At 35.5% G+C, this 27,282-nt stretch overlaps 1 protein-coding gene across 3 annotated transcripts in view; it reads right to left on the bottom strand.

The window, feature by feature from the left end:
• MAST4 (microtubule associated serine/threonine kinase family member 4) overlaps window positions 1-27,282 on the bottom strand; it is a 553,495-nt gene that overhangs the window by 65,770 nt on the left and 460,443 nt on the right. For all 3 annotated transcript variants that reach the window (XM_053701346.1, XM_053701344.1, XM_053701347.1), the window contains one exon: window positions 6,738-6,946. In XM_053701346.1, coding sequence (XP_053557321.1) covers window positions 6,738-6,946 — 209 coding nt within the window. The remainder of the gene's footprint in view (window positions 1-6,737; window positions 6,947-27,282) is intronic.

Raw genomic sequence — 27,282 nt, 5'->3', positions numbered from 1 at the left:
TAACTTTTAAATGTGTTAAAAAAGAATTTACTATTTATTTGAAATTCAGAGTAAATGCTATTGTATTGTCTTGTTATCTTGCATTTGTTGATTATGCAAATCTGCTGTGTTTACTGGTCCTTTAATGGACGTTGTGTCTTTTTATTGATTTTTTTCATAATAAATCTGGATTTTTTTCTGCACCTTCGTGTAGTGCCTGCCTGCTCTTTCTCTCATACATTTTCAAGTTGTTTAAAATTGCATGCTCTATCCGAATCGTGAAAGTTTAATTTTGACTTTACTGTCCCTTTAATGTCTGCCCAAAATGATTTCCCTTTTTATTCTGACATCTGCTCTCTTTATAATTAGCTGCCCTCAGAATTACAATTAATAGTGAGAATAACACACCATCACATTTTTCAATGCACTCACAGGGATACAGACCAGACAAACTAAATTACCATAGGTGCAACTGATTTCGTCATCCAGCATGGCAGTGAACTCACTAGGGCAGCAGCATCATGGTGGGTGTTAAATGACATCAAAATAAAATAAACCACCAACAGTCATCCTGCAAGCAGTTTGCCAAACCGGTTGTTTAATTCAAGTATTTGTTTAAATTAGGGCTGTATGTCCACACTTCATGAAAGCATGAGGAAATCTCTGAACTTCCACACCCCAACAGTTGCCTGTATGTGTAGTCTACATTTGTTTTTGTAAATTATGGCAAGGACTGCATATTAATAGTTTCAATTATTTTTGTTCATGTAAACCATTATATTCCATTTAGAGCATAAACATAAATTATTAACAACTATTACTTTAGTACATAAACATAATAAAAGCAAAAAGCACATACATCTGAAGAATTATCTTACATATACATGGGGGTGTTACTACAGTAGTCTCAGAAGTATCACCTGAGACTGGGCCCACACTTTTAGGGGGCCCATCTTGAACTGTAACTAGCATTGGCATTACCATATGGGGGTCTGAAGGGAACCATGCTCCATCACCATAATGAGTACTCCCCTGCAAAATAGGGTTCCCAGTGTAAGGAAAGTGTATGGATTTGTGTGTATATATATATATATATATATATATATATATATATATATATATATATATATATATATATATATATATATATATATATATATATAAAAAAATAGAGTATGGCCATCACAGTGAGGGTTACTTTAAAGAAAAACCTGCCACCGTATTTGTACAGGAAGCCTGTGTATGGGCATATTGGCTGGCATGGAATAACCATGGGAGAAAGATGTCCTCAAACACAGAGAAGCAGCTTAAATTCTGTGTAATGTGGGTGTCTGTATAAATCATCAGCATACCCGATTAAAATAATTTGGTGTTTCTGGGTCTTTTAAGGGCACTTTTAAAACGTGGGCCCCTCCACTGCTTTTGCCCTGGGACCCAATGAGGTTTAGTTACATCCCTGCATAGAGAAAGAGTGATTTGCCATACTGGTAACTACTTGGAACAAAGTTAAATTTAAATCCGATACTCAAGTTTTTATTAAAAAGAAATAAATATACCAGAAAGAAATGAAGTGACTAACTATAGAATGATATCAGTTTGGGAAGAGGAGAGAGTATAGAACTAAAGCAACAAAACAAATCATAGGATACACCCAAAATAATCAAGTGTAATGCTTAACATTCTAAAATAGGAGTAACTACACTCTGCGCAAATATATGAATACTGCAGTAATCTCTATAAAAAAGTTACCTAGACAGGAGGCACCTGTGCATTTAAAAGGGTGTTCCTACACCTGCTTGTAAAACAATGAACTCTTATCAGCTAATTGCACATTGTTGCTTTAACCCTTTTCAGGACAACATATAGAATTGCTGCTTTTTGATATTAGACAAAAAGAAATCTTAAATTAAGTAGCCAATAATCACATATTTTATAAAAATGAGCACAATTATTAAAGAGACATTGTACACTAGATGTTTCTTTTGATAAATGTTTTGTAGATGATCCATTATAGCCCATTGGTAACAATGTATAGTTTTGCTTATTTTTTAATAACACTGTGCAGATTACCAGACTTCTAACCAAGCCCCACAGTGTCAGCTGTATACATGCGTTTACTGACTCCTGCTGGCTCCTGTTTATGTTATCTGTCTTTTCATATGCAGGGAATAGGAGAGGGGGGGGGGGGTTCTGCTCTTTTTGCTTTCCCAGCCCCTTTCACTGGGTATCCCAGCCTAACCTCATCAACAGTGCTAAACTGGGAGCTTGTAAGTTTTTAAAAGGTTTTATACAGGATTTTTAGATCAGCATCTGTGCATAGTCTTCTTTTTTAGTAGTGTCTATTACATGCAGTTATAAGACCATTGGTGTATACTGTCCCTTTAAGCGCATATGCTGATAACGACAACATATGACATGAAGTGTAATTTATTTAAAAATCTGATCTAAAAGTTGTAATGATAAAATTGACATCCTTAATATGAAAATAAGATTCATTCTTCAACTGAAAGTTGGTCCACTACATTGTGTTCCCAATAAAGTATTAAGACTGATAATTCAGAAGAGTATATTTTTAAACCTTTTAATGTAGTAGAAGCTATACACATAAAGAGGTAGGGGAGGTTCGCATAACATATGGACTGCAGGTCCCTATGAAATGCTTTCCACAGCACCTGACTGAGCAGGTAATGCATGTATTTGTTTAATTTGACATTCTTCTTAACATTTTCCAATATGGCTGCTGGTGATCTTATTGATAAGGATGATGTACTATAGTGTTGGACATTTGGGTTTACATAATAAAAGTTATTTCTGTCCCTCTAATATCAGTTCAACCGTTGATACATTTGAGAAGTTAGTTCTTCCTGATATTGCATAACGCTAAATTTCTCTAGAAGTGAGTTTGTTGCCTTGAATTGACAAACTTAGATCTGACCTGATCCTGAAGCAAGCGGGCAAGGACGGGGGAACCGTAGTGCTGAATGAAATAGATTATAAGTTTGAAATTTTACAGCATTCTGTCAGTAAACCGAGTTGTCAAAAAACCCTTTATTTGCAATTGTAAAGGAGATTAAGAACTTTGTGGGATTTGCATTATAACAGGGTATGATCGCTAAAAATACTGCTAAGTGTTTTATACCCTCCCTATATTCATAAGTCTCTTGAGTCACCCCTGGGCCATCCAATAGTTGCCAGTGCAAATTCTATTTTTTCAGAAATAGACATCTTTTTAGATAGGATTTGGAGACCTTATGTGGAATTATCCAGTACTTTTAGCAAAGATACTGGTGTTTTTTTAAACAAACTTAAAGGGACATTAAACACTTTGAGATAGTAATATAAAATGACAGATCATATATATAAAAAAAAGTCTGCAATATACTCTCATTATTTATTTTGTCCCTTTTCCTGCAATTCCATTCTGAAATTGATCTTTTCAGTTCCTGTTAGAAATGAAGTTGCAGAACACTGTTATATTCCACACAGCCATTGGTTGCACACTCTAGTGACCTATTTATAACTGTTCCTAATTGGCCACAGCAGAGAAAGTAACCTAAGTTACAACATGACAGCTCCCACTGTTTTATAGACACTAAAACTTTACACTTATTTTGTTAATATTTAAACAGCTAATGAAACTTTAAAAAATACATCTGAATGTTATTCTCAGACTAATATTTTCTTTGTACGCATAATTCTATCTAGCATTTATTTAGTGTTTAATATCCCTTTAATGAGTTACAATTTGCAAATGATAAGTGCATTCTATTCAGCTTAGACTTCTTTGTCTTTATACTGCCATTAGCCATGAGAGTGGTCTAGGGGCTGTCAGGTCAGTTCTTTAATCAATTCAGAAATCTAATTATTTTTAGATTCACTTCTTGATGCAATTGCTGGAGTTGGTTCTTTTTTCTGTTTGAGGATGATTTTTACGTGTAATTACAGGGGACTTCCATGGGTTCCAACATCGCCCCTAACTATGCAAATATCTACATGAATGTTTTTGAGGAGAAGTTTGTTTTTGAACATCCTTTGTTTTTACAGTATGGCGCCACTTGGTGGTGCTATATTGATGATGTTTTTGGAGCAAGGTTGGGTGACGTTGGAACCCTGGTATCCTTTGTTTCTAATCTAAATCTGATGACTAAACATATTCAGTTTTTTTATTGATATAACAGATGTTTAAAGTAGATAAGTTTTGCAATAAACAATGCAATAATTTAACAAAATATGAGGATGTGCTGAACTTAATATTATGTATCCTTTGCTCTTTGAGTTTGTATTACATTGTAATTGCTTTGGCTTTCTTTTCATTAAACTACTAGGTGGGGTAGAATTGTGTTTTTGTTTAAAGTAGATAAGTTTTGCAATAAACAATGCAATAATTTAACAAAATATGAGGATGCGCTGAACTTAATATTATGTATCCTTTGCTCTTTGAGTTTGTATTACATTGTAATTGCTTTGGCTTTCTTTTCATTAAACCACTAGGTGGGGTAGAATTGTGTTTTTTATAAAAAAAATGTTTTTATATAATTTCTTTAAAAACAAAACAACAAGGCTAATTAGCGCAACTAAAGATACTGAGCTCCCTTTATAAAAAGATCTAGAGAAAAATATAAAAAAAAACAGTCATAAATTAAAACACCAAAAAGGATGCGCTTTTTAACAAAAAATAGGAGGTGTCTCTATCCACCTATAAGTAACCTGCTAATCAGTATAAGTCCCTGCAAGCTATTAGGTGTAGAAAAGAAAAGATGGAGAAGGCGCCTATTTTGAGTGATCCCATACACAAATTTAATTTGGACTTTATATGTATGGTATCAGTCATATGTCGCAATATTAATAATCACTGTTGCTTCCTTATATGGTTTGTTGTGTAAACTAGTTTTACATCTGACAATACTGCATATCTTACATTTACACCTCTTCAAGTGATAGCGCCCCTATTTACACCTTTGAGTGTTATTTAGACTAAGAATCGTTGAATGCTACACCTAATAGAATGCAGGGACTTATACTGATTAGCAGGTTACTTATAAGATTTAAAATGGATAGAGGACTGTAGCTTAATCAATAGTGTGGTAACTCAAAAAAGCATTGAGAGGGCCTGGAAGGCAACACTATTTATTTCATGACGGGAATCACACCTCAAACTTATAAATAGATCGTATATTACACCAAGTAGTTTAGCTAGGTGGGGAGGGAACTCAAATGCCTCATTTTATAGATGTAATTTTCCTATGGCCACGCTGCTACATTCCTCTTCTGTTTTCTTTTTGGTTGTTTTTTGTTATCCCCCCCCCATCCCCTCATCTACCCTTTCATATGGGAGGAGCATTTTTTTAACGCAATAGGCGTTACAAGTTCTATGTTTTAAGCTATAGGGGCCTATCTATCAAGCTCCAAACGGAGCTTGACGGCTCGAGTTTCTGGCGAGTCTACAGACTCACCAGAAACACAAGATATGGAGCAGCAGTCTAAAGACCGCTACTCCATAACCCTGTCCGCCTGCTCTGATAAGGCGGACAGGAATCGCCGGAATTCAACCTGATCGAGTACGATCGGGTTGATTGACACCTACCTGCAGGCGGCCAATTGGCCGCGAGTCTGCAGGGGGCGGCGTTGAACCAGCAGCTCTTGTGAGCTGCTGGTACAATGCTGAATACGGACAGCGTATTGCTCTCCGCATTCAGCGATGTCTTGCGGACCTGATCCGCACTGTCGGATCAGGTCCACAAGACATTTGTTAAATAGGCCCCATAGGCTCCATAGGACCCAATATCTCCTGTCTGAGTAGTTATCAGGACAGCTCTTCTTTCTTGGTTATAGAATGATTATTATGGTAATATATTTGGGATATTCCATATTCTTTAGGTATTATAATGAATAGAATTTAGAGAATAGATGTAAAACCTAGAAATAATATAGTTATTAAGGATACAAAATAAGAAATTTTGATGGATAAATCTCTGTTGGGTGTGGGAAAATAGATAAACAAAAAAAAAAGAAAAGATAGATATTAGGTTGATACATAATTTGAAAAAGCATTGAGGTGTTTTATTTGTGCTGATTGTAAAATAACAAAAGGATTTGTAAGAGCTGCGTCTGAAATATATGTATTAATGTGGGCTGCGTCCCCAAGATATGGTTTATTGATGTTCTAATTTGTATGGGACGACAACTTATAATTATTGTTTATGTAATCTATTTATTTTTTTGTGTGATTAAATTAGTTGTTTTCACTTTTTTGTTATCTTTTTCCATTACTCCTGCTTAATAAAAAGAAATGTTAAAAAGAAAAGGAGCCTTCAAGGGCTAAACCTAGGTATGAGCCTACCTAGGTTTAGCTTCAACAAAGAATACCAAGAGAATTAGGCAAATTGGATGATAGATGTTTAAAATTGCATGCCCTATCTAAATCATGAACATTTCATTTTGACTTTAAAGTAAAAAAAAAAAAATCTAAATAACTGATATTTATCAAATCTATGAAGTCAATTGAATTTATTGTATGTTATAAATGTGTAATAAAAGATTTTTTAAAAATGGCTGATTGAGATTAGGTCAACATTGAGAAGGACTCATTTACAGCTGTTAACGTGCCAATAATTAAAAAAGGATAGACTGTGATCACCCCAAGAATCCCGGACCCTATGCTATGCAGACTCTCTAGTAGAGAATATGACACTTGCAAGAAAAAAACTTGTAAGAAAACATTGGGGAAAAAATGCTGGAGGTCTAAATCATTAACGTACCTTCCACATATTCCATGACCATGCATAAGTGTCGTCTTGTCTCAAAGGAACAATACATGCTGACCACAAATGGATTTTCTGCAAACGTTAGAATATCTCGCTCAACAAATGCTTGCTGTATCTGGTTTCGGAGGATTAAGTTCTGCTTGTTTATCTTTTTCATGGCAAATCTCTGACGTGTTTCTTTGTGACGAACAAAGTAAACAGCACTGGAAAATAAAATAATCAATTACTACATTATATATATATATATTATAAATCAGGAAATATTCAGTTGCTTCACATAAAGGGACACTGTTACCAATTTTGTTCTTTCGTGATTCAGATAGAGCATGCAATTTTAAGCAACTTTCTAATTTACTCCTATTATCAATGTTTCTTCGTTCTCTTGCTATCTTTATTTGAAAAAGAAGGCATCTAAGCTTTTTTCTTGGTTCAGCACTCTGGACAGCAGTTTTTGATTGGTGGATGAATTTATCCACCAATCAGCAAGGACAACCTAGGTTGTTTACCCAAAATGGGCCGGCATCTAAACTTACATTCTTGCATTTCAAATAAAGATACCAAGAGATTAAATAAAATTTGATAATAGGAGTAAATTAGAAAGTTGCTTAAAATTTCATGCTCAATCTGAATCATGAAAGAAAAAAATTGGGTTCAGTGTCCTTTTAAGTATCCACATTTCTTTTTCAAGTAGCTTCAATATATGTAGTAAAAAAAAACCCCCACAAACAATTAAAAATTGAATACATAAATGAAAGCTGTAACACTGATGAGTGAATACTAATGTATCAAACCAGCAACTGTACTAAAAAAAAAGCGCTTCTGAATCATTCTTTTACGCTAAATTTCCAACAGAGCTTCTGCTTTCAAAAACCACAGGAATAAACTTGTTTAAATGAGGGCAAAAGGGATAATAGCTTCAGAAAACTCTTACGGTCTCTCCGAGTTTTATATCAATACACTAACAATATGCACTTTTACCCAGCCATCTGATAAATAATGATGAAAACAAAAAGTTTGCATCCCAGACTATAAAAGAATAAGCCAACAGTGCATGAGAGAGCCCTCACTTGAAACATTCACACAAATAAAAGGTGTGTCCTGGTTAGCATCTCGGCTGAATCTTGTATTAAGCAAAGTAGGCAGCTACCTAGGATCACCAAGCTGCCAGGAAGCCCTGTATCTCAGAGATGAAAATGCTTATATTACACTGCAGACGTGCCTGTTGCTGCAGGACATCACATTTAGGTAATGAAGAATGGCTGTGGAGATAGTAATACAGGTAGCAGGATGAACAAGTTTATAACCTGATTTAATGTGATGTACTACCATTCCATACAACACTGAGGAGATGGAGTCTTGGTTTGCTGTGATGAATTAATGGCAGAAAAAAACTGCAATGCTTAGATACTAATAAGAAAATCTGGATTGTATTTTTATGCACAGGAACAACGAAACCCAGAGGCAGAACTTTTTTTCGCTTTCTGCAATGAGAGTTTTTTAGCTAAAAATTTTCTGAAGGTCAGTTTGAAACAAAATTCAATATTAAATTAGTCAGTTACACTAAAGCATTGACAGTCTTCAATCAATGCACCGCTGCTTTGCAGTGCTGCTCTGTATTTGACTGTCCTCTTCAAACAGCACTTCACTTTGGCTGCACTATATTAAGAAAAACTTACAGTGCAGCCGGAGCACAGCACTGTTTAAAGAGAACAGCATGATGGGGAGCAGCACTGCAAAGTTAAAGCGCTAACAGTTCCTATATGTGTCCTGTTCTTTTCTGCAATGACATCTAAGATCACAGCATGTTCTGCCTTGGGGTCTCTTATGTAAATCCAAAAGCTTAAATGGGACAGTAAGCACATTCAGATTGTTATATATAATGTTTAGTTATGCATAAGGAAACAACTTTTCTAAATATTGAATTTTTTTATTTTGCCCCCATTTCTATAATTTAGATTTGAAATTGAGCAATTTCTATTTCTAAGAACTTGAAATGCACACACGTGCTGACTTATCAAAGGGTAACATACCTACATATCTGTCCCTAATTTGCTTTATCAGAAGAAAAAAAACAGCAAAACAATTCAGTTTATGCTAAAATGATGACTATGACTAGTCTTGGTGTCTGCAGACTAAAGTCCAGAATGGCTCCCCTAAAAAAGGCAAATAGTGGGTCGGGTTTGGCTATTGAAAAATAACTACAATAAAAAGGATGTTAATTTGTTTTAAAAACATAAAACCGATAGTTAATTTTAAAGTAACGCAACAGAAATATCTTGTAATTGCAACGTATTTACAGTTAAGCCCAGCAGAAGCAGTGCAGGAGCAAGAGTAGGAATCCTGGAGCTATTGAGGAAAGCTTAGAACACTGAGCCGTTTAAGCATCAGAAGAAGAGTCTCAACGGCAGAATAAATCAGACTGTGTGCAACCATGGAGTAGCAATTCCAGCACAACTCATGTGAAAGATCTTTGATACAAGAAAAGTAGAACAAAGAGCATACTTACTACTTAGGAATGGACATTAAAACATTTACTCCCCAGGGAAACAGAAGGTTAGTAAATGAACACAAAATAATCTGGTTGCATTACCTGAAACACTTTTCTATTGATAAATACAACTTAACTGTGGGATGATTGAACCATTAGAACATGTTAAGGTACAAGAGATACAAGAGGAACACACCTTGTTTGTCACAAAGACAACAAGTAGTGTCCCCTACAGAATCTTTACAAGCCACTAATATATCTAACGAGTTAGGGTACTGCAAGAAGTCTTAAAGGGTGGTCTTCTGAGGGAACCAGGCCATTTCAACCACAGAAGGCTGCACACAATATGTACAGAACATTATCATCTTAGATGGAAGAGGAGTTTATATAAAGGGTACTGGGAGGAGCTAAATCTTGTACAGTTCTACCAATTGTAAGTGGCAGCAAAATACGGTTAGAGTTGGTCTTGCAACAAACTGCTATCAGACAAATGTAGTTATAAATCTACTGTGTAAAGAAGATTTACTCATTCATATATAAACATGAGTTTAATCATAAGAAAATGCAGGAGCATGGAGGTAAAAACTGCTATACAGTGAACATTATAAAAAGGAAGATAAAATACAGAAGCCGGCCCCCATACTGCAAAAATGAGAAGATTTTCCATGTATGAGATCACAGTAAAAGGAGAAAACTCATATGGTAGAAACTTTGAAGTAATTAACAGATTTGATTAAAAGGACATTAAACACTAAATAAATGCTAGATATATTGATTAATCTAAGAATAATATGTAGATATAATTTTGAAACTACATTAGTTGTTGAAATATTGAAAAAAAACATAATTTATGCTTACCTGATAAATTTATTTCTCTTGTGGTGAATCCAGTCCACGGATCATCCATTACTTGTGGGATATTCTCCTTCCCAACAGGAAGTTGCAAGAGGATCACCCACAGCAGAGCTGCTATATAGCTCCTCCCCTAACTGCCATATTCAGTCATTCGACCGAAGACAAGCAGAGAAAGGAGAAACCATAGAGTGCAGTGGTGACTGTAGTTTAAAATGAAAAAATACCTGCCTTAAAATTACAGGGTGGGCCGTGGACTGGATACACCTCAAGAGAAATAAATTTATCAGGTAAGCATAAATTATGTTTTCTCTTGTAAGGTGTATCCAGTCCACAGATCATCCATTATTTGTGGGATACCAATACCAAAGCTAAAGTACACGGATGAAGGGAGGGACAAGGCAGGTACTTAAACGGAAGGTACCACTGTCTGTAAAACCTTTACCCAAAAATAGCCTCCGAATAAGCAAAAGTATCAAATTTGTAGAATTTTGAAAAGGTATGAAGCGAAGACCATGTCGCCGCCTTGCAAATCTGTTCAACAGAAGCCTCATTTTTAAAGGCCCATGTGGAAGCCACAGCTCTAGTAGAATGAGCTGTAATCCTTTCAGGAAGCTGCTGGCCAGCAGTCTCATAAGCTAAGCGTATTATACTCCTTAGCCAAAAAGAAAGAGAAGTTGCCGAAGCCTTTTGGCCTCTCCTCTGTCCAGAGTAGACAACAAACAAAGCAGATGTTTGACGAAAATCTTTAGTAGCTTGTAAATAATACTTTAAAGCACGAACCACGTCAAGATTGTGTAATAGACGTTACACCACTTCTCTCTTACTACGTCCATGCTTGTTGAGAGTTGCAAGAGAATGACTGGATATGGCAGTTAGGAGAGGAGCTATATAGCAGCTCTGCTGTGGGTGATCCTCTTGCAACTTCCTGTTGGGAAGGAGAATATCCCACAAGTAATGGATGATCCGTGGACTGTATACACCTTACAAGAGAAACAAGTGTAACGTTTTAGTGCCATAGAGCAGTAGTGCTGCCATGTTGTAACCTAGGTATCCTTCTCTGCTGAAGTCAATTAGGAACACTTATAAATGGCTCATTAAAGAGTGCAACAAATAACTGTGTGGAATATACCAGTGTCAATACTGGAGTCTAAACTTCTATTTCTAACAAGAATTGGAAAGTCAACAACTTTCAGAATTAAGTGACAGAAAAGGGACAAAATAAAATATAGCATAATGCAAAGTTGTACTACATATTATTAAACATTTTATATTAAGCTGAAGTTGAATATAAGTTTTCACAAAAAAAGAGCTTTGCCTGGTGGTCAGATTAACTCTTTACAGTAACGATCCAATAACATATACGTCAGAATCCCAGCCTAAGGACACATGACATCCATTAAATGGGGTGTGTGTGTGTGTGTGTGTGTGGGGGGGGGAATTCTTTCTCTTCTTCCAGCCTATACCTTTGTTCCACCCATGGTTTTCCTTTACAGTCATTGCCAAATCTGTCTTCTTTCTCTGCCCACAATCTGACCTCTCCTGTATCTATGAGTGCCTAGTGTAAAACACAGCATTGCGCATGCACAGAGACCCATGATGATATGAGAGAACAGTAAAGAAATAGATGACTCATGAAATAAACCATCCCTAATAAATATGTTACTAAATGCTGGTTTTAAACATTGTATTTTTTTTAATTAAAAAGTAAACCTTTGAGCTATTATTTTTATAGATATGCTCTGCTATATTTTTAGTGACATAAGTATCATTGTAAGAAAAGATAACCACTGTTTTATTAACTCATTTAACCACCTCAAATTGTAAACAACATAAATACACAACAACATTTGGTGTAATCATCATTATGGCTCAAAATGACCCTTTAGTTGCTTACAAAATCAATAATCTTTACATTTAGCTGAGAACACTGTATCAAAGAATATCTGACTCCTGTCTGGCACACAAAAGCTTTAAAATTATCAACTTAATAAAAATATAAGAAAACTGTAACTGTGTTCTAATAGCACAAACCAAAACATTATATATATACACACATATATCTATATATATATATATCTATATGTATATATATATATATATATATATATATACACATACACAAACACATATATATATATATACACAAATGAGTATAGGTACAGCACAGTATCGCCAAATTCAATCCAACTATGTGAAGTGCACGGGAGAAAAAAGGGTCATGCAGTCCCCAAAGGTATAAATAGAGCAATAGAATACCCACAGCACTGTTTCTTTTTAGGAAAACATCCTTTATTAAAGTATCAGAGAGTAAAACAACAGCTATGTTTCAGGCCTACATAGCCCTTATTCATGCTGACAGCATGAATAAGGGCTATGTAGGCCAGAAAAGTAGCTTTTTTACTCTCTGATACTTTAATAAAGGATGTTTTCCTAAAAAGAAACAGTGCTGTGGGCATTCTATTACTATATATATATATACACACACACACATATATATATATATATATATATATACTGTATATGTGTGTGTGTGTATATATATATATATATATATATATATATATATATGTACTGTATGTGTGTGTGTATATATATATATATATATATGTGTGTGTGTGTATGTGTGTATGTGTTTGTATAGTCCAATTTTTTTCTTTCATGATTCTGATAGAAAATTTTATTTTAAACAACTTTTCAATTTACTTCTATTATCTTATTTGCTTCATTTTCTTGATATATTTGTTGAAAAGCATATCTAGATAGGCTCAGTCGCTTCTGATGCACATAGATGCCTAACGTGATTGGCTCACCCATGTGCATTGGTATTTCTTCAACAAAGGATATCTAAATAATGAAGCAAATTGGAAAGTTGTTTAAAAATGTATTCTCTATCTGAATCATGAAAGAAACATTTTGAATTTCATGTCCCTTTAAATGGTTATAGGCCAAGAAAATATATCACTTCATTAAAGGGACATTAGAGTCAAAATAAACTTTCATGATACAGAAAGAGAATGCAGTTTTAAGACACTTTCCAATTTACTTCCATTATCTAATTTGCAAAACATGCATTAATACTGTACTGTGTCAAATTCAACAACTAACAAAAAGATATGATTGCTGGGTTCAAGTATTTTGTGTACCTCAAAGTTTGTTGATTTATAACATTGCTTAAATATTATTTATCATTACTTTCAACCGTTACTAAAACTGTTTTAGTGCTAGACTTACTGATACTTAAAGGGACATGAAACCTCAAACTTTTCTTTCATGATTCAGTTAATTTATATAATTTAAAACAACTCTCTAATTTACTTCTATTATTCTCTCAGTACCCTTTGTTGAAAAGCATGCATATGTAGGCTACAGAGCTATCTGCTGATTGGTGGCTGCTAATATATGCCTCTTGTCACTGGCTTACTGACGTTTTCAGCTAGTTCTCAGTAGTGCATTGCTGCTTCTTCAATAAAGAATGAAGCAAAATTGAATCAGAAGCAAACTGGAACGTAGTTTAAAATTGTATGCTCTATCTGAATCATGAAAGGGTTTCATGTCCCTTTAAAGAGGAACACTAAAGAGCATACAAGTTTTAAGAGACTTTCAAATTCACTTCCATCATTATTATTATTATTTTATATGCACACTTACTTAGGTACCACCACCTACTGAGCATGTGCAAGATAATGAGTCTGTGATTGGATGATGGCTGTCACATGATACAGGGTAATGGCAAATTAGAGAAAAAAAAATCTACAGCTTATATAAAATACAAAGTAAGTGCTATTACATTGTATTTTTAGTATGTACTTGTTGATTATGCAATTCTACGGTATTTAATGGCCCTTTAAAACAAAGACTTTGTTCAAGTAGGGACTTAGGACGATTATATAATTTGTATATACTGATTGTATGATGTGCAGCAGCCTGAGGACGGTCTGTTGTGTTTATTTTTTAGATGATCCTGTCTGCCGTTGATTGATGTAATTTGGAGATTGCATTGGAGACTAAATGTTGCTTATTTTTCATACTGCCAGAAAGCAAATCTGGGCTGGATTCAAGTACTTATATAAAGGAATAGAAAGTCTTGATTAAACTCAGTCTTATTGTCCGACATTAAATTAATGGGCTATTGTAACATTGATGCTAATACTAAAACTACAATGCTCTAATTTTCTAGATGATTTTATTTTACAGCAGGTGTCCCCATAGAGGGATAAAACTAATAGCTAAAGTCCTACTCACACTCACTGCAGTTTTGCTGGTCACTGATAGCAGCATGCGAAAGCCATTCCTAATTGAGTCACTGCTTGTGTCCTGCTCAGGATTTGCAATATGTTGTGGCTCAAAGCAGGACTTTAGCTCTGTGTTTAACCCTATTGTAGTAGTTTTGTTTCAATTATGGTAATTTATTTTTGCTAGTGGAGTCCATTTGTGATAAAAAAAAGTTTGACTTCATAAAAGGGCTTTCTAAAGAGTACAAACACAGCTTGCAAATGTCAACATTGCACAGGTTCAAGATCGAACAATGGCAGTTTAGACATTCTACAATCAAATTTCTTAATTGCTTTATGAATCAGCCAAGCACACCCAGCTCAGATGCTTGTCTAAACAAACACCTTGTTTAACGTACACCCTGTAGGATTAGTTTCTTTGAAAGTAGAGTGCAGTAAGCATAGAATGTCTATGTATATATATATATATATATATATATATATATATACACATACATATAAACTATATATACACACACATATATACATAAATATTAGTGCGTCTTGACAAGCACTCAACCCCTTCATTCAATCATAGCCTGGGTTCTATCCTTAAAGGGATAGTAAAGTCCAAATGACACTTTCATGATTCAGATAGGGCATGTAATTTTAAACAACTTATTTACTTTTATCATTACTTTTATCATCAAATTTGCTTTTGTTCTCTTGCTATTCTTAGTTGAAAGCTAAACCTAGGTAGGCTCATATGCTAATTTCAAAGCCCTTGAAGGTCGTCTATAATCTGAATACATTTGAATTTTTTTTCACAGCTAGGTGTCATTAGTTCATGTGTTTCATATAGCTAACAAAATCCTATGAAATCCTGACCCTACTCCAAGAGTAGCCTTAGATTCGCACCAATAAAGATATTTACTCCATATCTTATGGTACATCTTTCTAGTACCAGGCTTGCGAATCATGGTCTCAATGACCGACTCAGAAAAACCACGCTTAGACAACAGTAAGCGTTCAATCTCCAAGCAGTCAATTTCAGAGAAATGAGATTTGGATAAAGGAATGGACCCTGAGTTAGAAGGTTCTTCCTCAGAGGCATGTTTTGTCCAATACTGAAATAAACACTGTGGAGCGGCATCTATGCCGCACTCCCGATCTGCTGACGTTTTCATGCTATGCATTATTCTACCCACCAGGATAACGTGAGAAGCTGATGAGCATGGGTTCCACCAATGCATTTCAGCAACAGAACAAAGATATCAGGGTAGGTGGAGCGCTTCTATGTGCAGAGATGCCGCAGAAGAAGAGTACAAGTGACAAGCAAAGAGAAGGTGCTCTTGTGAATAGGACACTATTTCAGATAATACTTTCAATCGCTGTATGTTTTTTTCATTTTTGTGTTATTTGTGATTGACTGAATGAAAACAACCTTCATTTATGTTTTATGAAAAAAATAGATTTTATTAGAAGGACAAATACTCCTATTTTGCTATTACTTTTCTTTTATTGCTCAGACAGCATTTTAAAGAATACATCACAGTTAATATATGAACAACTAAAACAGCGATTAAATAAAATAAATCACAGAGAAAAAACTTTGAAAGGTCATAGAGAGCAGTGACCAATCAGAATAGTCCCAGTATCCATATAATATAATCTCCAAGCAGTCAGTTTCAGAGAAATGAGATTTGGATAAAGGAATGGACCCTGAGTTAGAAGGTCCTTCCTCAAAGGCAGCCTCCAAGGTGGAAGGACCAGGTCCTGCGAGGCCATGCAGGAGCTATTAGAATTACCAATGCTTTCTCCTGTTTGATATGAGTAATGACTCGTGGAAGAAGAGCAAACGGAGGAAACAGGTATGCTAGACTGAAAACCCAAGGTACCGCCAGAGCATCTATTAGGGCGGCATGAGGATCTCTCAACCCTGATTCGTACCTCGGAAGCTTGGTGTTCTGTCGAGACGCAATCAGATCCAACTTCGACATCCCCCATTTGAGGGTTAACCTGGAGATTGTGTTGTGCACACCGAACTCCACCAAAAGTAGCCGCAAACGAATGCTCCCATAGTCAGTAGGAGAGGAGAAACAAGTCACGTGACCGGCAATTGAAACTGCGCCAACAAGAAAGCGTGCAAATTTCAAACCGGAAGGGTCATATTGGACAGAGATACGTCAGAGCCGGCAAAGACCGCAGACATATGCACACAAAAAAACGTACAATTATCCGATTGTCACTATATGTCGTAGACACAAGACACAACAGTTACTCATATATAAAATAATAAAATTCATGAGCCGAAAACAGGGTTAACTCCTTATTGTCACAAAGAAATGTAACCCCTAGTCTCCATGTCACATGATGAAAGTGCCTGCTCACTGCCAAAATTGATCCTACCCCCAAGATACTAGTCCCATAATTGATGCAGGGATACTGGGCCGCCCTTCAGCTTAACCCCTTCAGTGCCAGCCTCCTAGCCCCAGAAGAAAAAAAGGCACTTATCTGCACATCTTGCTGTACGGCGGGGGGGACAGCTCACACGGTGTGGAAGGATGCCACTCCTTACAGAGACCTGTGAAACAAGAGAAAGAACAGAGTAAACCTACTCTGGCTTTCTAAACTAGGGCAGCAACCTGTTAGGAAAACGCGTAGATATGTCCAAGGTGAGTGGAGAAAAAGAACACAGGAGGAATAATCACTGTATATATAATGTCTACAATATGGTGTTAAGCCAGAGTCATTAGCCCAGTTAGGGTATACATATATATATATATATATATATATATATATAGTGACCAGTTTGTACAAGAATATATATTTAGCGGAGGATGTTGCCCCCCAGAGGTTTCCCCTACCTCCGTGGGGTATATGTAGCATAAACACAGGGCCGTTTCAAAAGGACTGTAGTATAGATGTAGTATATATCTTAACGTTCTAGAAACAGCAAACTTCCAGGCACATACCTGCTGTCCTCCGGGACTCCTCCAGCTTTCACTCGGTGCAATCTTTACCTCTCAAAAGTGTCTGATGTTCCCGTTCAATCCGGACTCTGGGCTGTGTCCTGAACCTCCAATAACAGAAGTGCCGGTTTTGCTTCCTCCGGTGTGAGTCCCTGATGTGTGTGTGCTCTGTGGCCAGAACCTGAATCGCTCTCAGCGTCTGTGCTTGCTACATATGGCCACTACTAAGTAGATAAAAAAAATACGCAGCACAGACACGAGAATAATGCGAATACAGTGCAGTTTTATTTACAGGTAACGCAAAGAAAGCGCTGCATGAGTGGATCAAAAAATGTATAAATAACAAATTAACTATGCGTACATAGCTATGTGCAGGCAGGACTAGAAAACAGGTACCTGTTTTCTAGTCCTGCCTGCATTGTATTATACTTGTACAGTATTCTAACCCTGGGGTAATTATCCCCTCCACGCTATGTGCTCATAGTTATTTTGTTATTTATACATTTTTTGATCCACTCATGCAGCGCTTTCTTTGCGCTACCTGTAAATAAAACTGCACTGTATTCGTATTATTCTCGTGTCTGTGCTGCTTATTTTCTTTATCCTGTTAGGAAAACGCAGTGAGGCCCACCTCACAAGTTTCTAACTGCTTTAAAGCCCTACTGAAGAGAATTACGTGGAGTACAGCTAGACCCAAAAAAAAATCAAATTTTCTTCAGACACCAGAACTTCACCTCCTCCATTGACAGAGGCAAAGAGAATGACTGGACATTATGGGTAGGGGAGTGACTCTTAACAGCTTTGCTGTGGTGCTCTTTGCCTCCTCCTGCTGGCCAGGAGTGGTATTCCCAACAGTAAATAATGACATTGTGGACTCACCACATGTTAGGAAAGAAAAGGGGATCTATCTTTTTAAACAATAACATTTTTGGTGTTTACTATCCCTTTCATTTCTTCATACAAGTTGGCTTAAAATTAATTATTTTTATTATTCAAATAAAATCCAGATGTCAACATTTCAGCTTCACATCAAGCCTTTTTTATGTTGATTTGATTTTTATTAAAGTTTAATATACAAAAATTACAAAGTGATTTAGAAAACATGACGAAGTGATATCAGAGATACATTACATCAGTATTTTTTTTAGTATGCTTTACATTAAAGGAGTTCACAAAATAAACATAATAACTAATGTCTATGGTGTAGTGACTTTATACTTGTAGGTTGGTATCTATCTTAACATTTGTTTTGATTTATCAAATTGAAACATCAAACCTTTTTTAAGACATATTTTGCCCAATACTGAAATAAACATTGTGGAGCGGCATCTATGCAACACTCCTGATCTGCTGACGTTTTCATGCTATGCATTATTCTACCCACCAGAATAACGTGAGAAGCTGATGAGCATGGTAAAAGGTTCCACCAATGCATTTCAGCAACAGAACAAAGATATCAGGGTAGGTGGAGCGCTTCTATGTGCAGCGATGCCGCAGAAGGAGAGTACAAGTGACAAGCAAAGAGAAGGTGCTTTCGTGAATAGGCCACTATTTCAGATAATACTTTCAATCGCTGAATGTTTTTTCATTTTTGTGTTATTTGTGATTGACTGAATGAAAACAACCTTCATTTATGTTTTATGAAGAAAATAACAGATTTTATTAGAAGGAACAATAAGCAAAATCTTCCGGCGCACCCGGCAGCAGTGAGACTTAATCACAAAAACACCAAGCAAAGTTGAAATAAATGAATATTTATACCTGTTTATTTGGAAAGTCCTTCACATATACAGTTAGGCATAATGTTATCCCACAGGTAGGATTGAAAAACAGCAATAGACAGGCAGCAAGGTAGAAAAATATAAAGACTGGTCAGACGCGTTTCCTTGTGTTACATCCTACCTGTGGGATAACATTATGCCTAACTGTATATGTGAAGGACTTTCCAAATAAACAGGTATAAATATTCATTTATTTCAACTTTGCTTGGTGTTTTTGTGATTAAGTCTCACTGCTGCCGGGTGCGCCGGAAGATTTTGCTTATTGTATTGTCTTTTGAGCGTTGATGGAGCGCTCAGCTTCCCTTGCACCGGAGCATTGTGAGTGAAACAGGATACGTCATCGGACGTCTAGTGTGTGTTTACTACGTGAAGAGCGTGAAGAGTGTCACGTGAGTGTGAACGGACACAGTTACAGTCTGAGCGCTTTCCCAAGTTGAACGGGTTTTATTAGAAGGACAAATACTCATATTTTGCTATTACTTTTCTTTTATTGCTCAGACAGCATTTTAAAGAATACAGCACAGTTAATATATGAACAACTAAAACAGTGAATAAATAAAATAACTCACAGAGAAAAAACTTTGAAAGGTCATAGAGAGCAGTGACCAATCAGATTAGTCCCAGTGTCCATATAATGCCCAGAAGGTAGAAACTCCTCCTTTTTGCTGCTAAGAGTTAAGTATTCAAATAAACTTTTATAATTATTTGTCCTTAATAATTTGGTTATTTTATTGTCTTAGATGTGTTTATCCCCCTATATTCATATTTTATTTTAATTGTTTTTCTCTTTTTTTTATTTTTCCCTTATTTCTCATTAATTTGTTTTATAATTTTTTTCTACTTTTATTTCCTGTTTTTTAATCATCTTTGTTCTTAGTTTTTGTTAGCTTGATTATTATTTGAGCATTTATTTCACAGGTCTCAACAATTAGATGGCAGATTGAGGATCCAGATATCTTACAGACTTCAACGACTGCAAACTGAATACCTCAATTTTCAAAAGACTTCAAATTTTAAGGTTCCTTTTTTCATAGATCTCTTTGCATCTCGTCTGAATTTTCAAATTCTCCCTTATTACAGTTGGAGACCAGACCCGGAAGCTCTGGCAATAGATGCATTCCTTCAACAATGGACTCTTCAATGAGTTTATGCATTCTCTCCATTTTCTATGATTCTCTGAACTCTGATAATTACCTCATTCTGACCAACTCAAGTCTGGTATCCTCTTCTGGTAGAAATGTCCTTCCTTCCTCCAAATCTAATGCCAAGCCAATTAGATCTCCTCACAGATCCAAATGGATATTTCCACTCCCTAGTATCCTAAAACAAATTACAACTAGTTGCTTGGATGGTTACAGGGGCTCCTGGTCAGGGGAAGGACTTTAGGAGGAAGCTAAACTCCTCCAAGATTCTTGGGCCCCAGGAACCAAAAACTGTTACCTTTCCTCATGGCTTAAATGGTCTAGCTGTTGCAATTCTAGACACCTGGATCCCATTTTAGCTCCTTTAAGTGAAGTTATTAATTATCTGTCAAGACTCTTGGGCCCCAGGAACCAAAAAATTTTACCTTTCTCCATGGCTTAAATGGTCTAGCTGGTGCAATTCTAGACACCTGGATCCCGTTTCAGTGAAGATATTAATTATCTGTCTTCACTTTTCCAGGCTGGATTGGATACATCATTGTTGGTAGATCTGCTATCTCAGCTGGTCATGAACTCCTTAACAATATTCCAATAGGTCAAGATTCCACTATATGTAGATTATTAAAAACCTATTTGTTTAAAACGTTCTCCATCCTGTAAGTACTCTTCCTTCTGGGATGTAGATTTAGTTATTTCTCTGTTTAATAATTGGCCAGATAATGACCATATTTCTTTTAAACAGCTTACACTTAAATTAACTACATTATTATGTTTTATTATGTAAAAGAGTGTCTGATGTTAAGGGCATTGACTATAATGCTAAGATGTTTTTTCCTCAAGGTGTCATTTTCTCTATTATTCGTAGAACTAAAAAACTTTTTATACTTCTATTTTCTATCCCCCTATTTTTTTGAACATCCTAAACTCTGTGTAGTTCTTTGCCTCAAAGAATATGAAGACGAACTTTACCCCTCAGAACTCAATTTTCTAACCAACTTATTATTTCTCATGCTATCCCTCATTTACCTGTGTCTTCTCCTACCATTAGTAGATGGTGGAATAACCTAGATTTTATTAAAGAGGCAAGTATCTTCCCTTCTCTTTCTTTTAATGTCTCTCCCTTGTATTATATTTCTAAATTATTTGGATGTTTTACTATTTGTATTTTATTTCAACGTCAAACTTTTCCAATCTGGGATTCAAACTCAAGATTGAAGAAAAGCCCTTTTATACATTCTTCATAGGATTCTTCATCTTCTTCTAGCAAGTTTTCTGCTTTCAAGGTTCTGAGAAAAGCTTTGTTCTTTAATCAAGCTTCTTGTCTTTCCTGTTGGATATTTTTCCTTACCTTAATGATTTTAGGACTGTTTTATCTTTTTTCTAACAGTTTGCTGGTGTTCTTTCGCATCAAAGAGAAGGAGTTGCTACCTTCTGGACATTATATGTATACTAGGACTATTTTGAATAGCTTTATTCCCTTGCTGTCCTTTGATGACGAATAAATCTAGGTAAGTTTACAGGACCTCATAAGAAGGCAGTGTCATTACTCTTTAGCACGCTATCTAAGCAGTGTTTTGGAACATTGTCTATAGCAGTATTATACATTGTTGTAAGAACTGCTGCCATAGAGTGCAAAAGACATGTGCAAACTCCTAAGGTCCTGAAGGCATTTTTGATTATAGAAATACATTTGAAAGGTGTTATCTGAATCGTGTTTAAGTTTGACTTTACTCTCTCTTTAAGTATTTCCTTCCCTAAAGATACATGTTCTTCTGTGAGGGTGAAACTGCCTTGCACATTGCCAATTTCACAATAAGGAACAGGTTAGGTTCTTGCCTGGACCACAATGCGTGTAAATGCTATTGCAATAAGAGTTGGCATCCAAGCTGCACTTTTTCACATAGCTAACAACAGTCAGCTGTAACTTAATATTGTAGCACAAACAGTACAGAAATTTGATGCTAACATCTTGTATTTAAAGAAAAACATCTCTCCCTATTGCATTGTCTTGTTTAGAAGCCAGTTAACCATTTAACACAATGGAAAGAAGCAAAAGCAGCAATACTCCGGGAAAACAAATACTCTCATGCAAGCTTCTAGCACTCAAAATTAATAAAATGTACAAGTGCTGCCAACTTAATGTAGTTAAAATTATGAGAAAAAAAAGATCCCATGGGTCTAGGCAGCGCGATAAGCAACCTAGCAATTGTTCCATAGATCTCTTAGACCATCCTAAAGATGGAATGAAGTTGTGCATTGATTTGCATATAAAGATTATGCTTAAAGGAACAGTCAACATTGTAGATTTGCATAATCAACTAATGCAAGATAACAAGACAATGCAATAGCACTTAGTCTGAACTTCAAATTAGTAGTAGATTTTTTTTCTGACAATTTTAAAAGTTATGTCTTTTTCCACTCCCCCTGTACCATGTGACAGCCATCAGTCAATAACAAATGCATACACGTACCATGTGACAGCAATCAGCCATTCACAAATGCATACACACTTATTCTTGCACATGCTCAGTAGGAGCTGGTGACTCAAAAAGTTTAAATATAAAAAGACTGTGCACATTTTGTTAATGGAAGTAAATTAGAAAGTTGTTTAAAATTGCTTGCTCTGTCTGAATAATGAAAGTTTAATTTTGATTGAGTGTCCCTTTAATGGTTGTTGCTTCTTAACTGAAAAGAATGAATGAATCATGAAAGTTGTTTTGAATATTAATGCTGAATTCCTTTAGCGTTTTATCAGCTGCATAAAGCAGCAAAGTGCTATTAAATGGTTAGGACCCAAACACTGTTAAATGCAAAAAAAAAAAAGAGAACATAAAATGCTAGGAGAGACACCAATTAAAATGATCTTCTGATAATCCAACTAAAACATGCCAGTGTCGTATGAAGTATTTGTGTGTAGCTTGATGTTCACATTTCTAATTTATACAAAACAAACTCTAAACAACTGAATTCAACTTGGTTCCATTTTTTGGGGGCTTTCTTAAAGGGACAATGGACTCAGATAAGCAGATGATAAAAATTAATTGTATTCAAAACTGCTGCAAGTACACACTATCAAAGTGGGCTAGCCTCTCTTTATTTTATCTCGCTCCTACTGGTAACTTGAATCTGCTTGTGCCCCTTGTTTTCTACAGCCGATGCTGCAGCGTTGGAATTGTTATTATACGTGGTGGTTTTAACAGGCAAATTCAGCTATTTTAAATGACAAAATAAAGGTAAATTTGCAATTTGTAAATAATTGAATACATTTCAGTAGGTAAAATGGTTAACTGAAAACGCATTAGAGAGGAACAATTTACAGCACAAAATCCTTTTAACTTGCACAGATAAATACTGAATGTTGCACAGCTTAGAAGTAAAGTGACGTAAAAGTCAATATTAAACTTTCATGGTTCAGAGAGAGCACACAGTTTTAAGAAACTTTTCACTATAGCTCTATTATCAAACATACTCTTTTCTGTGTTGAAAAGCATACCTAGATTGGCTCATAAGCAGCATTACTGGGAGTTAGCGGATTGGTTGCCTTGTTATTAGTTCACCATATGTGTTCAGCTGGGTCCCAGTAGTGCATTGCTGATCTGCATCTCACTGTGTGTGTTTAAAGGGACCCTGAACTCAAATTTGTTCTTTCGTGATTCAGATAGAGCATGCAATTTTAAGCAACTTTCTAATTTACTCCTTTTATCAAATTTTCTTCATTCTCTTGGTATCTTTATTTGAAATGCAAGATTGTAAGTTTAGATGCCGGCCCATTTTTGGTGAACAACCTGGGTTGTCCTTGCTGATTGGTGGATAAATTCATCCACCAAAAAAAAGTGTTGTCCAGCGTACTAAACCAAAAAAAGCTTAGATTCCTTCCTTGTTCAAAGAGAACGAAGACAAATTGATAATAGTAATAACTTAGAAAGTTGCTTAAAATTGCCTGCTCTATCTGAATCACAAAATAAAAAATTTGGGTTCAGTGTCCCTTTAAACACATGGGTGTCGATCACAGTGCTTTAGAAAAACTTCTCACATGATTTACCTTCAAAAATCCCCATAGACTTCAAGGGTGTTTTTCTGTTGATAATCATTAGGTATGATTTTTTCCAAAAGGATTGTGATCTATCCCACATGTGCAAGCCGCAGTGCAAGCATGTTCACAGAACACTGACATATAAAAATGGTTAAACTCTTTGGAACACTGATTTCTGATTTCATATTGATATCACTTTCAGAACACCAGATCATGTTGCTGCTTTAAGCTTGCATGATGGTCAGGTCTTGTTCCTCAAGGTCAGAATGCAATATGTGTCTCTATATGCAAGGCTAAATGTACTCTGTAGTAGCCGTAATAGCACTACAGATTCTGATTGGCTGTAGTTCAAGCTGCTTATTTTATGTGTGGGGGGCTGGCGATGTGAGCGCAGACTGGAGGTTCCGAGCACAGTTTAAGCTTTCATTAAAACACACTAAATAAACATTTTACTTTTTCACCTGTACCGCAGTCCTAGGTACATTAAAGGGATAGCAAAGTCAAAATTAAACTTGCATGATTCAGATAGAGCATGTCATTTGAAAACACTTTTAAATTCACTTTGTTTTCTTGGTATCCCTTGTTGAAAAAGAATATGCACATATCCTACACTAGTTGGAGCTAGCTGCTGATTGGTGCCTGCACACATTTGTATCTTATGATTGGCTGACTAGATGTGTTCAGCTAGCTGCCACTACTGCAATGCAGTTCCTTTAGCAAAGGATAACAAGATAATGAAGCAAATTAGATGATAGAAGTAAATTGGACAGTTCTTTAAAATTGTATGTTTTATATCTAAATCATGAAAGACAATTTTGGGGTTTCCTGTCCCTTTATAGTAATGCATTAAAGTCTCAAAAAGGTGGAGAAAAAAAAGAGAGAAGCAGATAAGCAGCTAAAGCCCTTTTTAATTTTAAAGACTAAAAATAAATTTTGTTTGGCTTATATAACATTCTTTTTTTTGTGAGTGCAATTCTATAATTTATATAGTGCTGTGCAGCAACATTTTTGCCTCTATTGTATGGTAGAAAAATTAAGGAAAACAAAAAAGTTTGACATGATTCTTTCAAAAGGAATATAAGATACAGGTAGCCCTCAGTTTACGCCGGGGTTAGGTTCCAGAAGGAATGGTTGTAAATCAAAACCGTTGTAAATTGAACCCCAGTTTATAATGTAAGTCAATGGGAAGTGAGGGAGTTAGGTTGCAGGCCCCTCTCAAAATTGTCATAAGTAACACCTAATACATTATTTTAAAGCTTTGAAATGAAGACTTTAAATGCTAAACAGCATTATAAACCTAATAAAATAATCACACAACACATACTTCACTTGCATTTTTCTGAAAACAGTTCTTCCTATGCATTCCAATCTGGACTATTTTATAGTCAGGAAGATCTTGTTCCTTTGAAATCTGCTCGATAGCTCAGGTCTGGTTAAACTGATTAATTTCAGCTTGCTTGGCTTTGCTGCAACACAAGCGGACAGCTCCACCCACTGGCTATTTTAATAAATGCACTGCTTCTCAATGCTTTTCAATAGCAGTCACATGACTGGAAATAAAGGTTGTTATTCTGAAACGGTATAAATTGAACCGTTGTAAAACGAGGGCCACCTGTACCAGATTCTAATTTTAGTTTAATATAGTATTGCACTATAGGGATTGTCTTTTTCTCTTTCATGTTTTTGTACCCCTTGTGGCTACTTGAAATAATGAGAAAGTAGGTATAGGATCCCCTTACCGTAAATATATTCCCAGCCTCTTAAAGGACCAGCAAATACAGTAGATTTGCATCAATAAGTGCACGATAAGAAGACAATGCAATAGTACTTAGTCTGAACTTCAAATGACTAGTAGATTATTTTCTAAAAAAAATAATTTATGTCTATTTCCACTCCTCCTATATCATGTGACAGCTATGAGCCAATCACAAATGCATAAACATATTATTCTATGAATTCTTGCACATGCTCAATAGAAGCTGGTGTCTCAAAAAGTGTAATTATAAAACTGCAAATTTTGTTAATGAACTAATGAAGTAATGCAGACATTTACAAATAAAGTCTAGAAGGTGACTTCTTTTACTAAAATGTATGCATTTTTATATAATCCCAAAATAAGTAACATAATAACAAACATTTAATTTTACAGGAAAATATAAATATTTTTATCTTAAATTAAAATGCATTCTTGTTTAAAGGGGTACCAAAAAGAAAACATATTCATGGATGCATTTCAATGTAAAATAGAAGCATTTTGCAATATAATTTATTACATTAGCAAAAATGCTTCTAGTAAAAGCTAATAGTATTTTTAAGTAAATATATAATTTTCTCATCTTTATTTATTTATTTTTTTTAACAGAAGCAAGGTGCCACAGTACAGCCAATCATAAGTTGCAGCGCCTGAGCCATTAAGCACAACACAATATTTCCACTATATGATCAGTAAGTGGCTCTCCACATACTACAGTATCCACGTAATGAAGGGCTTTATTATAGTACATTTTCAATTTATTGCATCTAAAAGAGAGAGTATGTGTTGCAGGTTTAATTATTTATATTCCAGTTTTATTATAGGGTGTAACAGTGCCCACCAAAGAACCACTCAATGCAGTAGAATTTGATCATTAACAAGTGCATTATTAAAAAGACAATGATTTAACCACCTACTCTGAATTTGAAATAAGCAGTAGATTTTTTTCGGACAAATTTATTTTTTCTCCAATTCTCCGGCCCCCTGTATCATGTGACAGACATCAGCCAATCACAGATTAGTATACGTATATCCTGTGAGCTTATGCACATGCCCAGTAGAATCTTGTTCCCCAGAAAGTTTGAATATAAAATGACTGCACGAAAATTGATAATGGAAGTAAATTGGAAAGTGTCTTATAAATGTGTGCCCTTTCTGAATCATAAAAGTTTATTTTGACTTAAGTGGCCCTTTAAGTGGCCCTTATCAAGTAGCAATCTATCCCTATGCATGCACTTCATAAGTTATTCTGCATCTGACTAGCTCTCCTTTACGAACATTTTTCTTTTTTTTAAATCGAACCA

This window comes from Bombina bombina, chromosome 2 (genome assembly GCF_027579735.1).
Source record: "Bombina bombina isolate aBomBom1 chromosome 2, aBomBom1.pri, whole genome shotgun sequence".
NCBI lineage: Eukaryota > Metazoa > Chordata > Amphibia > Anura > Bombinatoridae > Bombina > Bombina bombina.
The sequence above is the reverse complement of the archived record's forward strand: the minus strand, read 5'-3'. Positions and strand labels throughout refer to the sequence as shown.